At 40.9% G+C, this 12,040-nt stretch overlaps 1 protein-coding gene across 3 annotated transcripts; it reads right to left on the bottom strand.

The window, feature by feature from the left end:
* Positions 1–1,017: 1,017 nt before the first annotated feature.
* acox3 (acyl-CoA oxidase 3, pristanoyl) lies at positions 1,018–11,928 on the bottom strand. Of its 3 annotated transcripts, none has more exons than XM_054753565.1 (19): positions 11,817–11,928; positions 10,566–10,700; positions 10,441–10,492; positions 9,399–9,563; positions 9,243–9,317; positions 9,085–9,174; positions 8,502–8,645; positions 8,330–8,418; positions 5,772–5,868; positions 5,454–5,636; positions 5,262–5,384; positions 4,919–5,039; positions 4,723–4,845; positions 4,519–4,632; positions 4,025–4,140; positions 3,723–3,897; positions 3,577–3,644; positions 2,345–2,431; positions 1,018–1,427 (listed from the first exon to the last, which is right to left on the bottom strand). In XM_054753565.1, exons 2-19 carry the CDS (start codon positions 10,676–10,678, stop codon positions 1,308–1,310), a joined length of 2,055 nt encoding a protein of 684 aa, XP_054609540.1. In that variant the 5' UTR covers positions 10,679–10,700; positions 11,817–11,928; the 3' UTR covers positions 1,018–1,307. The 3 variants fall into 3 exon arrangements, with proteins under 3 accessions (XP_054609540.1, XP_054609539.1, XP_054609541.1); XM_054753564.1 differs by having other exon boundaries at positions 9,399–9,534; positions 10,395–10,492; positions 11,817–11,922; XM_054753566.1 differs by lacking the exon at positions 11,817–11,928 and having other exon boundaries at positions 10,395–10,492; positions 10,566–10,615.
* Between the last annotated feature and the right edge of the window lie 112 nt (positions 11,929–12,040).

Genomic DNA, 12,040 nt, shown 5'->3' with positions numbered 1-12,040 from the left:
GTTTATGCAACTTTGCAGAATGAATTAAAGGAGCAGTAGTGCGCAAGAGGGTCGCCTCCTATTGGTATGAAATGTAGTCAATACAAACGGCGGCTTGTACAAATGCAGTTGACCATTCTGTCTGACATTAGAACACAACCTTAGAGGTGTCCTGGCTTGTCCGCCAATGTTGTGACCGCTGTGGAGGTCACAGTGGTAATACCAGAGACGCCAAATAAGCCAATTTATAATCACAATAATTGTGATTGAATGTGTTAAAATAATCCTGTGCTTTCCTAATTGAAATGTTGGGTAGTACTAAAAGTATGTAGTATTAATATGAGTCAAGTTCAAGGGTCATAGTGAAGTCATGGGGATCATTGAGCAACAACTGTTGAAACATTTTTGGGAACCTGACGTGACTCATTGTCTTGGACTGTTGTGTCAGCAATACTAATGTAGCTTGTGTGTTCAGCTGGGATAAGACTGTCTTAGAGGCATTACTGCAATAACTTCCTTGAATATTTGGCCCATCTACAGCCACCTTAATCACATCTTTATCTGCACACATCTTTTTCTCTGGAAAAAGGGCCAAACTAAGATTTGTTTTTGTTAATAGATGACTGAGGAGGACCGGCTTACAGCAAAAAAGGTATCATTCAGGGAGATTTACTGTATTTAGCTGTGTATTCCACTCAGCATGTTTTGAATTTTTGGTAGGCCTATACGATTTTGGTCTTGGAAAAAGGCAGCACTAAGGGAACACTCGCATATACAAAGCGCTTCCTTTGCAGACTCGGTGAACTCGCTGTGACCCAAGGGGACGGCAAAAGTGGGTCAAAAAGGTTCTGGACTCATGAGGGCTGTAAAGAGAGCGACTGGAATCTCCCCAAAATGTAGACATGTGACTGATACACATCCACTAAAGTGCTTAGACTCCTGCTTAACTTTATTGGTTTTTTTACCTTATAATTGATTATCTCTAAACACTAACTTGTGTCCAGAGCATTTAGAACAACGACTGACCAAAGAACAGAGTGTTGTGTCAAAAAGCTTTATTAGTGAACTATTAATCTGGACATGGTATCACTAATCTAGAAGCTTGTTCATATTCACTTGGTCACACAATACTGTATATCATGTACACAATATATAAGAATAAAATGTCAAAGCAAACTTAAATGTGAATTAATGTTTCAGATTTCCATAAACTCTCTGCAATCAATGCTATTTGCTTTAATGTGAGAGGGCTACAATAAAATCATTTGAAAAAAAGAGCTGCATGCAATAATTTAAGGCACTCAAAGATGTCTGCGCTCGCCTGGCAGCTACAGTTTGGCTCGCAGGGATCCAATCACAGGCTTGTCGGCACAGAACTCTTTCCACCAGGACGGGCGCTCCAGCACCTGGTGCCCTTGCATCATGGTGGACCACAGGTTCTTGTAGAGCTGGGTCAGAACAGCACACAGTACAGAATGTTAGCACATGTAGCATGGACTTATTGCATCTTGTGTTATTAATACACTCCATGAGTCTAACTGTGTTCTTAGTGCATTTCTATCACAAAACATCCCTGTTAGCAGCTTATTAGCTTGCTAATACATGGAAACAGGAACCACAAGTCAGCTCCGTCTCCTGTCTATGATATCTGACTAGTGCAGGGGTGTCAAACTCATGCCACCGAGGGCCAAGACACTGCAGGTTTTATCTCCAACCAGTTTCTCCAGCAGGTGATTTAATTGATGAGCTCCTTCCCTCAAATTGAAGGTGCTGATCATTAAAATCACCTGCTTTAGTAACTAGCTGGTAAGAAAACCTGCAGCGTCTCGGCCCTCCATGGCACGAGTTTGACACCCCTGGACTAGTGTCTGACTGTAGTTCTTTGCTAAGTAACACAATTATGCAACAAGTCTCTGCTTTTCTTTTGTTCAGGGCTGCAAAATAGCCCACAATGAATTCAAGAAATAACTCACAGGAAAACAAGTAAGTAGTGAACCTCACTGCCACATTGCCATCTTGGTCAACAATCAAGTCTTCAGTCAAGGTCAAAGTAATGTGAAATGTTCATTTATCCCTTTCATTGAAGTATTTTCTGCATGTAAAACTACAGAAACATGTTTGTGTTTCCATTTTTGGCTTTCTGTAACAGATTAATTAGAGTTACATTATTTCTTATGGTACGTTTCAGTTAGAGTCGGACATTCTGGAATGCATTAATGCTAACTAAGGTTCTGCTGTACATATAAAACATGGCTTCCCAATGCTGATGAATAAGACAGAACTTCATTGACAAATTATGTTATTTGGTGTCTGCATTGCTGAAGTGTAGCGATACAGTATGTGTGTGTGTACTGTGTGGCCTTGCCTGTCCATCAGCGTTACCAATGGGGGAGTTAAGGATAAAGTCAGGGGGGGCCATCACATCCACCAGTGACACCGCATCATCTTTCAGCTACAAAGGAAGCAACATTGTTTTAAGCAGCAATTCAAGTAAAAAAAGTGCTAACTTATGAAGAATGTGTATTATTTGTGTAGCTTGCGTTATTATCTTTGTAAAGAGTTCGTTTGTGTCAACTGTTCTGACGGTATTTCAATTGACATTATTTTTTTACCTGCAGAGACGACAGTGAGCATCTAGCTAAACTACTCTGGCTGAAATCTCCGAAGTTTGGTTGTACTTCATCTTAAAAGATGCAGACTAAGAACCCCTGTAAGTGCTTGAAGGTGATAAAACTAATGTCTTGTAAGTCACTTCATTTAGCTAAATTAATATACAACTCTTGCATGTAGGATTAACTAGCAAACACCATTGCAACAGTAGTCTGACATCAACACAATTGCATATCGATGATCAATTTCTGCTAGAATTGTGTAGAATGCATGCACTTAAACAGAAGAATGTATGCACTTACAGTGTAAAATGTTTTTTGCACCCTGTATTCTGTATTGCTGCTGACTGTGTTGTAATAATTTTGACAATTTTTTACAATTTTATTTCACATTGGTGAATTTATTACTTTGTTCTAATTTTATATATACTATTTAAGTATTGAAATTACTATTCTGTGCAACTTGAATGTTATTAAATTCAATAAAAATAAAAAGGCATTGTTTTTTAACAAAATTTGTATGGTTTCCTTTTGTTAAGTACTAGTTCGGGCACGGGCCGCACGGTGACCAAGTATTTGTACTTTATTTATTTATCCTACAGCGGGGAAATGGTTAGCATGTTGGCCCCAATGCCCACAGATACCCAAGTGGAGATTCGAACCCAGGTCTTCCCGATCTCCACTTGGGCAGCTCTGTGTCTGTGTGGAGTTTGCATGTTCTCCCCGTGCGTGCGTGGGTTTTCTCCGGGTACTCCGGTTTCCTCCCACATTCCAAAAACCTGCATGTTAGGTTAATTGGTGACTCTAAATTGTCCATAGGTATGAATTGGAATGGTTGTTTATTTGTTGGCTGGCGATCAGTCCAGGGTGTAACCCGCCTCTTGCCCAAAGTCAGCTGAGATAGGAAACCGGTATCGAATAATAAGCAAACAATACCCAACCCTAGTCCCTAATGTTGTTACGCATGAGAGCAGTGTGTGCGCATGACCTGTGTGCACAGAGTAAGAATGGCCGTCTGGATCAACTCAGCTGGTTTCCTTCCATTCAGAAAATTGCCTGCACATGAGCAACACTGTCACTGACATGATATAGACTGTATAATATTGATATATTTATAGATAGAAAAATACCCACCCTGGTAGAGTGTGACCATGTGGCTGCTGAGGCTCCACAGTCCATAAAGAGCACACAGCTTAGTTAGAACTCCCACGAGGCCGCTTGGCGTCTTCTCATCCATAATTAGCTCGTGGAAGCGCTCAAGGCAGCAGTGCTCAATGAAGGCCAGGGCCAGCGTGCGGCAGTAATACACCTGTGCGCGCACACACAATGGACAGCTTATTTGATACAATGCTATGAACAGTCCAGAATTTTTATGGTCCAGCTTTTATCAGCTTATTGTTTGCGTGTGTGTGGGCGCGTGCATGTGTGCATCCTACCTGGCTATCGTTGCGGGCCTCAAAGTCCTCCTTGCCCAAAGTCCTCTGCTGCTGCAGCCTCTTGTCACTCTCCTCCAGCAGGAAACACACCAGCCACTTGTAGGCAGCCAACGACACTGACGTCACAAGGAACAATTGACTCCATCAAATCAACCCATCAAATTTAAGAACTGCCATACAAAATCAAAGACAAGCAACAAAAATTAGACCAATACAATTACACAAGGACAAACAGGAAGCTGGGTAGAATGCCAAAGAAAGGAGGAGCCTTTTAATTACTTTGATTGAAGGAGACAACTAAAAGCATTTGGTTGCTCACCTAAGCGAATGAGACAGAATATATACATTGGAAAGCACATGTACATTTTTTTTTATTAATTATTTTTTTAAAAGAACAGGAACCCAGCGTGGTCATGAAAGCACTTTTTCTGTAAGTACCACATTCATAGTCAAGGTAGAAGAGTTGACTGAGACACAACATAATGAAAAACTACCTGCAGGGTCCAGGCAGTCATCAAGTGTGTGTGCTGTGAACTTGCTTTCGAGGATCCTGTTGAAATCATCCAGGAAGTCCACAGTGTGAAGAGGAGACTCAATACGAACTCCATCTGAAACCATCAGAACCACATTACGCCTTCAAAGTTAAGACGTGTCTCGGCTTGTAGTGCACATGTTGGCTCTTGCAAAGAGGGACTGACCGAGTCGTTTAGCGTGGAGCCAAGCAAGCAGGTAGTTGCTGGTTTGCTGCAGCAGCACATTGTTGTCTCCCTCGTAGGTGCAGTTGGGGTCGTTGTCGTCGCGGAGACTTCCAAGGCGGTTCACTGGATAGGACAAAAAAGGAAGTGAGGCGTCTGTATTTGCGCACAGGCTATGTCACTGCGTTAAACCACTCACTGGCCAGGTAACCATGACCGCCGCAGGCCTCACGGCACTCCTGGATGCCCCTCTGAGCCATCCATGAGCCCAGGGGCTTGCTGGAGCAGCCCAGGGCATGGATCTCCCGGCCCATCTCTGCCTGTCAGTTTTTACAACATACTTGCACAAGTTGTATTTGTGAAAATGTTCACAATGTTGAAAATGTTCACAAAGCTCAGAGCTGAATATTTAAATAAAATAAACAGGAGAAAAGAATATCTTCATTTTAGCTATCTCCATTTCAAAAATCCCTATCCCCTATCTATCCCTTTCAAAGAGTCATTTCTGGAAAAGACGGATGACAAAAACAAATTGAACATACCTGTCTGTCACTGTCGACTTTCATTAGCTGTCCCATCTGAAACTCCACAAAGTTCATGAAGATGGACTTGGAGAAATGTTCAAGAGCGTACGCCGCCGCCAGATAGGGAATGAGGCGCCATTGCTGCACACCAGACACATCCATCTCTTAACATGAAGAAAAGAAGACGAGGGGAGAAGGACCTCTGCCAACCTGTAACTGGTACTCAAGCACAGGAATCTCCTCCATGTCTTTGGGCCCGAACTGCCTCCTTGTGGCTGAGAAGCGTATGGCCACAATCAGAGCCAGTTTGAGGTTGGTGAGAGCCATCCTGGTGATGGACACCCTGCCACCCGACAGGGCACCCAAAGACACCCCAAAACGCTTGTTGGCATCCTCAACAAACACAGAGGAAAGAAAAATGTATTCAAAGATTTTGTCAGCAAAGCCTTTAAGAATACAACACAAAAAATGAGAATATCGTACAACTATTAGGTAGTAACTTCATTGTAGAATTATTAAGTAGTTTACCTTGTAAGGGGTCACATAACTGCCAGCAGGAGTCACATCACCTGTCTTATTCAGGAGATTCTCCCGCGGGACCCTCACGTTGTGGAACAAAGCAAACCTGTGCCGTTTACATACATGTAAACCATGACTGAACAAACACCACCAGCAGTATTTTTTTGTCGTCATTTGCCTAGCGTGAGTTATGGCTGTGTTCTAAATTATTATTCAAATTATATTTTTCTCTGGTTTTGCTAAATAGTCAATATAAATTACAGTCGGGATAATTTTCAAGTCATCAACCTTTAGAGTACAATTTGAATGTTATTGAACAAACCTCCCAATGATAACAGTATTTCTTTCCAAAATAAAAACTTAAAATGCACGTTATTATGCACAACAGAGTTTCAAAGCATTTCACTGGTTGTTAAGAACCGAAAATAATCATTTGTTGAATTTGCAGCATAAGAAGGTCATATTTACTGAAAGCAAAACCTATTTCAATCACTAACATCTTAACAGGCCAAATTACAAGTTAACATAAGATCCCTTCTTTGATATAACCTTCACAATTCTTACGTTCAACTTGTGAGTTTTTGCTTGAATTTCTTTGCAAGATGTCAGAATAGCCTCCCACAGCTGCTGTTTTGTTGTGATCTGCCTCCCACCCTCACAGATTTTTTGCTTGACGATGCTCCATAGGTTGTCAGTTGGGTTGAGGACAGGGAAAAAAGGGTCGCCAAACGATGAGGTTCTTTTTCCTTTTATGCCCATAAGAGCCAATGACAGAGGGGTAGGTATTCTTTGCATCATGAGATGGTGCATTGTCAAGCATGAAGGTCATTTTGCTGCAGAAGGTACTGTTCTTCTATTGTACCATGGAAGAAAGTGGTCAGTCAGAAACTCTACAAACTTTGCTGAGGTCATTTTCACACCTTTAATGACCGTAAAGGACCTACCAGCTCTTTCCCGATTATTCCGATCCAAAACATGACTCAGCCACCTCCTTGCTGACATCACAGCCTTGTTGAGATATGCTGGCCATACTCTACTTCATCCATCCGGGCCACCCCCAAGGTTGCACAGCCCTCATCAGTAAACAGGATTGTTTGAAAATGAATCTTCATGTCTTTGTTGGCCCACTGCAACCGTTTCTGCTTGTGAGTATTGTGTAGGGGTGGCCAAATATTAGGTTTATGCATAACTGCAAGCCTCCGGAGGATCCTACACCTCGAGGTTCATGGGAGCTCAGAGGCACCAGCAGCTTCAAATACCTGTTTGCTGCTCAATAATAGCTTTTTCGCAGGTGCTCTCTTGATTCAATAAATTTGTCTGGCAGAAACCTTTCTCATTAAGCCTTTATCCCAGCTGTCATCTGAATCAGCCACAAATTTCTTCACCGTACAAAGTTTTTGAATTATTGAATGTTTTCATGCCTTGTCCAAGGCATTGCAATATTTGACGCTTTTTTTGTCAGCAGAGAAATCCTTAAAAATAAATAAACAGGGCACTCTCCAAGTAGATGTCAGTGGACTGCGAAAATAGAGCTTTTAACCCAGAATTGACAGACTCCATTATGTTGACTCTTCCCTCTTTAACCACAAACCGGTTTGTCTTACATGCTCAGAGACTGTGGCACTCAAAAGTGGCAATGTGAAACGCTACTATGAGACAAACAGGGTTCCTACGGAATTGATATTTAAAAATTCCATAATTTTTCCTGATGCAGTATATCGATGTGTATCATTAGAGCTGCAACTATTAATTGATTAATCGATGATCAGGAAGATCTGGGTTCGAATTTCCATTTGGTTATCTCTGTGTGGAGTTTGCATGTTCTCCCCGTGTGTACGTGGGTTTTCTCCGGGTACTCCGGTTTCCACCGACATTCCAAAAATATGCATGTTCGGTTAATTGGAGACTCTAAATTGTTCATAGGAATTAAAGTGAATGTGAATGGTTGTTTGTCTATATGTGCCCTGTGATTGGATTGATGTACCCTGCCTCTCGCCCAAAAGTCAGCTGAGACAGGCTCCAGCACACCCGCAACGTTAGTAAGGATAAGCGGCATCGAACATGGGTGGATTGATGGATATCCCTGTTCTATGCAGTTGGCTTAAATCCATTCATTAATTTTCTATGCCACTTATCCTCACTAGGGTTGCGGGGCTATGCTGGAACCTTTCCCAGCTGACTTTGGGCGAGGGGCGGGGTACACCCTGGACTGGTTGCCAGCCATTCGCAGGGCACATATAGACAAACAACCATTCACATTTACATTCACGTTGGCTAAAATTATTCGTTATATGTCATCACTTGTCTGTCTGTGATTTTGATTTGAAAGGCCCTAGTAGTTCATCAAAGCACGACCCCTGGTTTTGCACCCAAAATGAGTAACTTTTGTTTGTGAACATGTATACTTTAAACTTTTTTCTGTCCTGTCATGATAAAAAAATCTCGACCAACTTTTGTGACATCCATGAAAATGGTAGTAGGGAATAATATTAGGAGAGTCAAATTTTTGAATGTTGCAATGTTATAAGACAGGCAGTAAAATCAATGGTTCGTGTGCCATTACTGACCCGTTATCCAATCCATTCTGGCCTACTTTCTTGCCCATATCGCCAACCAGCACACCAGGCAGAGCCAGCAGGGTTTCCGGATCTCTCACCTGCAGCGGCAGTAGTGTGATTGAAATACTGACTTGTATTTGCACAAAATGAATATGAGTCCTTAAACTAGACTGAGCCCTACCGGGACGACAAAGGTGTGCAGGCCATGGCACACTCCGTCTGGCGTGTACAGCTGAGCGAAGACCAGTGCGTGTGTGGCAGTCTTACCCAGGTTTCCCACCCAAAACTTTGCAGCTTCAAAATCTGGAGAGTTGATGACAAACTCCTGCAGAACACCCACACGTCTCGTTATTATTTATCAATGGAATATTATTCATCCATGGAATGGGGCTGTGTGTCTGTGTGCTAGTGACATGCGGTGAGGTTCATGGCTGGTGAGGCATTGACTGGAGTTTTTTTTAATGTTAAAGATGTTAGCCCTCCTTGGCTCCAAATTACACCACCACTGGCTAGTATATATTACCAATAGTGGTTTCAGGGAACAGATTGAACAAAAAATGGCTATATTCTTTAACTCTATTATGAGTAAAAATTAATGAAAAAGGAATCCTACAGAAAATGAATATATAACAAAGTACAAAGAACGGATATTACTATTAATTTTATTGTTAATTATTGATATTGTTTTTTTTTATTTTCATTATGATTGGTGAGGCACTGCCTCACCTGCCTCCCCTGACTGCAAGTTACTGGTGTGTGCTGACCTGGCTGGAAAGGTCATAGGTGGCTGTGGTCCTCATGGCTCGTGTGTTGCTGCCATGACTCAACTCGGTCAGCGCGAAGCATCCGAATGTCTACACAAAGACACACGTATGGAAACTTCATCACCTTGTTTCTTGAATCCATGTGAAAATGCACTTACAGTCATATCTTCAGTGCTGTCCACGTATTTGTTGTGTCTTGCCGAGCCTGTGTTGGCAACCGTAGCTCCAAACATCTGAAAATGAAGAAAATGACATGTGACCTTGACAGCTTATGAAAGACCCAAAAGATATGTGTTGTTCCCAGAAGCACTCACGCCTTTGTTGAGGAAATACTTGGCCCCTAAGGACCAGTCAAACATTCCCAAGCAGTCATTGAGAATCGTCATCTTCCACGGGTTGGCCATGACCTCTTCTTTGGTCAGGAAGTCATAGCGGAAGAGTTGCTTCACCCTGTCAGTGTTCATCCCAAACTTTACTGTCTGTTAAAAGGTGTAACGGAACATGTATTCATAATTGGATTTTTCAGTCCGGAACCTTTGATTCGTTACAGAGGCCTTCCCACATGGTAAGTGAAAGCGGTGTATGAGTGCGTTTACACAGTTTTGTGTTTTACCGCTTGTTAATGCGCCCGAGTATTTTAGGATGCCCCCTGACGTCATGCAAGTTCTGAGTGAAATAAAATGAGAGCCACAGCTGCAGGAGGCACGTTTATTCTTGCACCCAAGCTCAGGTAAAGCAACAGTCAAGAGACATTTTTAACACACACAACACTTTACCGTCCTTCAAAATAAGAGTGCTGTGCAACAAATCCTGTCTAATTGTACTAACAATTTTAGGGTGTCATAAAAAATAGCTCACATAAATAAGGCAATTGGAATCGCATGAGTGACTACTTCTTCTTTGACCACAAGGATTTTGTAGCAATGTGTACAGAGGTTGAATTGCCATCAGAAAAGTTAGCCAAGCTACATATGTTTCTGAAATACTGGGCAAAATTGTCCATTAATAAATGTACGGCTTTTTGCATTTAATAAATGTACATTTTATTTACTGACTCAAAAAGCACACACTCTATGGTGGTAAAATAAGCGTAAATGATTAAAAAAAATTGAATTCTAAAAAAATTATAATGGAAAAAACAGAATTTAGAAAAAATTAAACAGAATTTGGGAGAAAATAAAACGGATTTAATTCGGCCCTACGTGGCCTTAAAATTGAGCAGTCGTAATAGCATACAGTTACACCCCAACATGTGTGAAAAAACACATGATTGAGTTAATAATTATAATAATAATAGTAAAAAAGTACACCTGAGGAAGGTGAGTTCTCGCATTCTCTCGACAGGGATGTCTTCACCTGGTGTTCTTGAGAATAGAGGATCGTTCTCCAAAGTCGTGAAGATATGTTGCTACACAAGACAAAAACTTTTAAAACGAGAGAATGTTTTTTTAACTTAACAAATATTTGGAGAGTGCCACTACCTTGAATGCCACAACCTCTTCTCCCTCCAGAAAGAGGAGCATGTCCTTCCAGGCAAAAGAAGCTTTTTTTCTGTAGAGGTCCAGCGGTCCACTGGGGAGGTCAGCCACTTCATACTTGATCTTCATGTCTTCACACTAAATCCAAGTAAATGAAGGTGAATGTGCATAGTTTCAACAGTTTGTCACATAAAAAGTCTTACCCTCCTGTAAAGTGAGTTTAATGTAGGCTTAAATGGTGGACATTCCTTTCAAAATATCTTGTCTTACATTGTGAAGTTGCCTTTGCAGTTGAGCTACTATCAAATGCAGAGCAGAGTTCAGGGTGTCTAAGTTCACTCCCAATACAGACTACAATGATGTGTTTCACTTGGAAATGTCTTGTTGAGAAACAATTCGATTTATAATACTGTCCACATATTATTGTAATAGGTTTTCACGTCCTGTTTTTTTTTTTTTTTTTTAAGAGAGTGATAAAAATGCCCCGGTTTTCATTGGGCCATTCAATTGACTGGCATTAGGGCACTCTTTCATTTTTATTTGTTCAGCAGCAAAAAAAAAAAAAAAAAACGACTGGAGAAAAATCCGTTCTGTAGCAAAATATAGGCCAGCGAACACGTAGGATGAGGAAGAAAAACAGGATGAAGAGGGGAAACAAGGATGAAGAAGAAAACTACACATACATTTTGTGTTTGTTGAAGTAATGTCTTTATTATTTATATCATTACATTGAAAGGTTTGTGAGAGTTATTTTTAAGCTAATTTTAAGCTAATTATTTAACATTGTTTTATTTACCGGTATGTGTCCAGTCAGACTTGAAAAGGTAAAATATTTTCTTACAGGACGATTTTTGTCATACACAGGAGACATTTCATTCCACAGATTTTTATTTTTGCACCATTTAAATTCATCTAAATGATTATTTTAGATATCATTGAAACATGTTGAGTAACCTCTGAGAAGCCTGTCTGAATTTGTATTTGGTTATACTGTAGATGGTATAGTATTTTGTAATACAACAATTCTCTGTCCGTAGAGGCCTGTATTGAAATTAAATTAATTAAATTATAAGGCATCTTTGAGTATCTCATTGCCATTCAAAGTGCCAAGTGTCCTGGCTTTTTGGCAATTAAAATATGGTCACCTTACATATTCGCCCAATAAAAGACGTTCTTGTTTCAAAACAAGAATGCAAATATGCATATAAATGGTTTAAACAGCTTATATTTGGTGGCGGTAAAGTTTAGTCTTACCTGTTGTCGACTTTGTAGAAACATTAACACGCTGAGTGTTCTGCGTAAGTTAGCATGGCAATCCAAGCCAACCTGAAGTCCAAAGATTGACCCGCCCTCTTGTTCTTCGCTCCCTTTACTGCAAGCAGGCTTATAGACAACATCCCCATCTAGTGTACAGGCATGCGAAGCACCATTTTATTAGCAGTGACTTGTCATGGACCTGCTGTACTGAACTGCAAATT

This window comes from Dunckerocampus dactyliophorus, chromosome 15 (assembly GCF_027744805.1).
Source record: "Dunckerocampus dactyliophorus isolate RoL2022-P2 chromosome 15, RoL_Ddac_1.1, whole genome shotgun sequence".
Lineage (NCBI taxonomy): Eukaryota > Metazoa > Chordata > Actinopteri > Syngnathiformes > Syngnathidae > Dunckerocampus > Dunckerocampus dactyliophorus.
The sequence above is the reverse complement of the archived record's forward strand: the minus strand, read 5'-3'. Positions and strand labels throughout refer to the sequence as shown.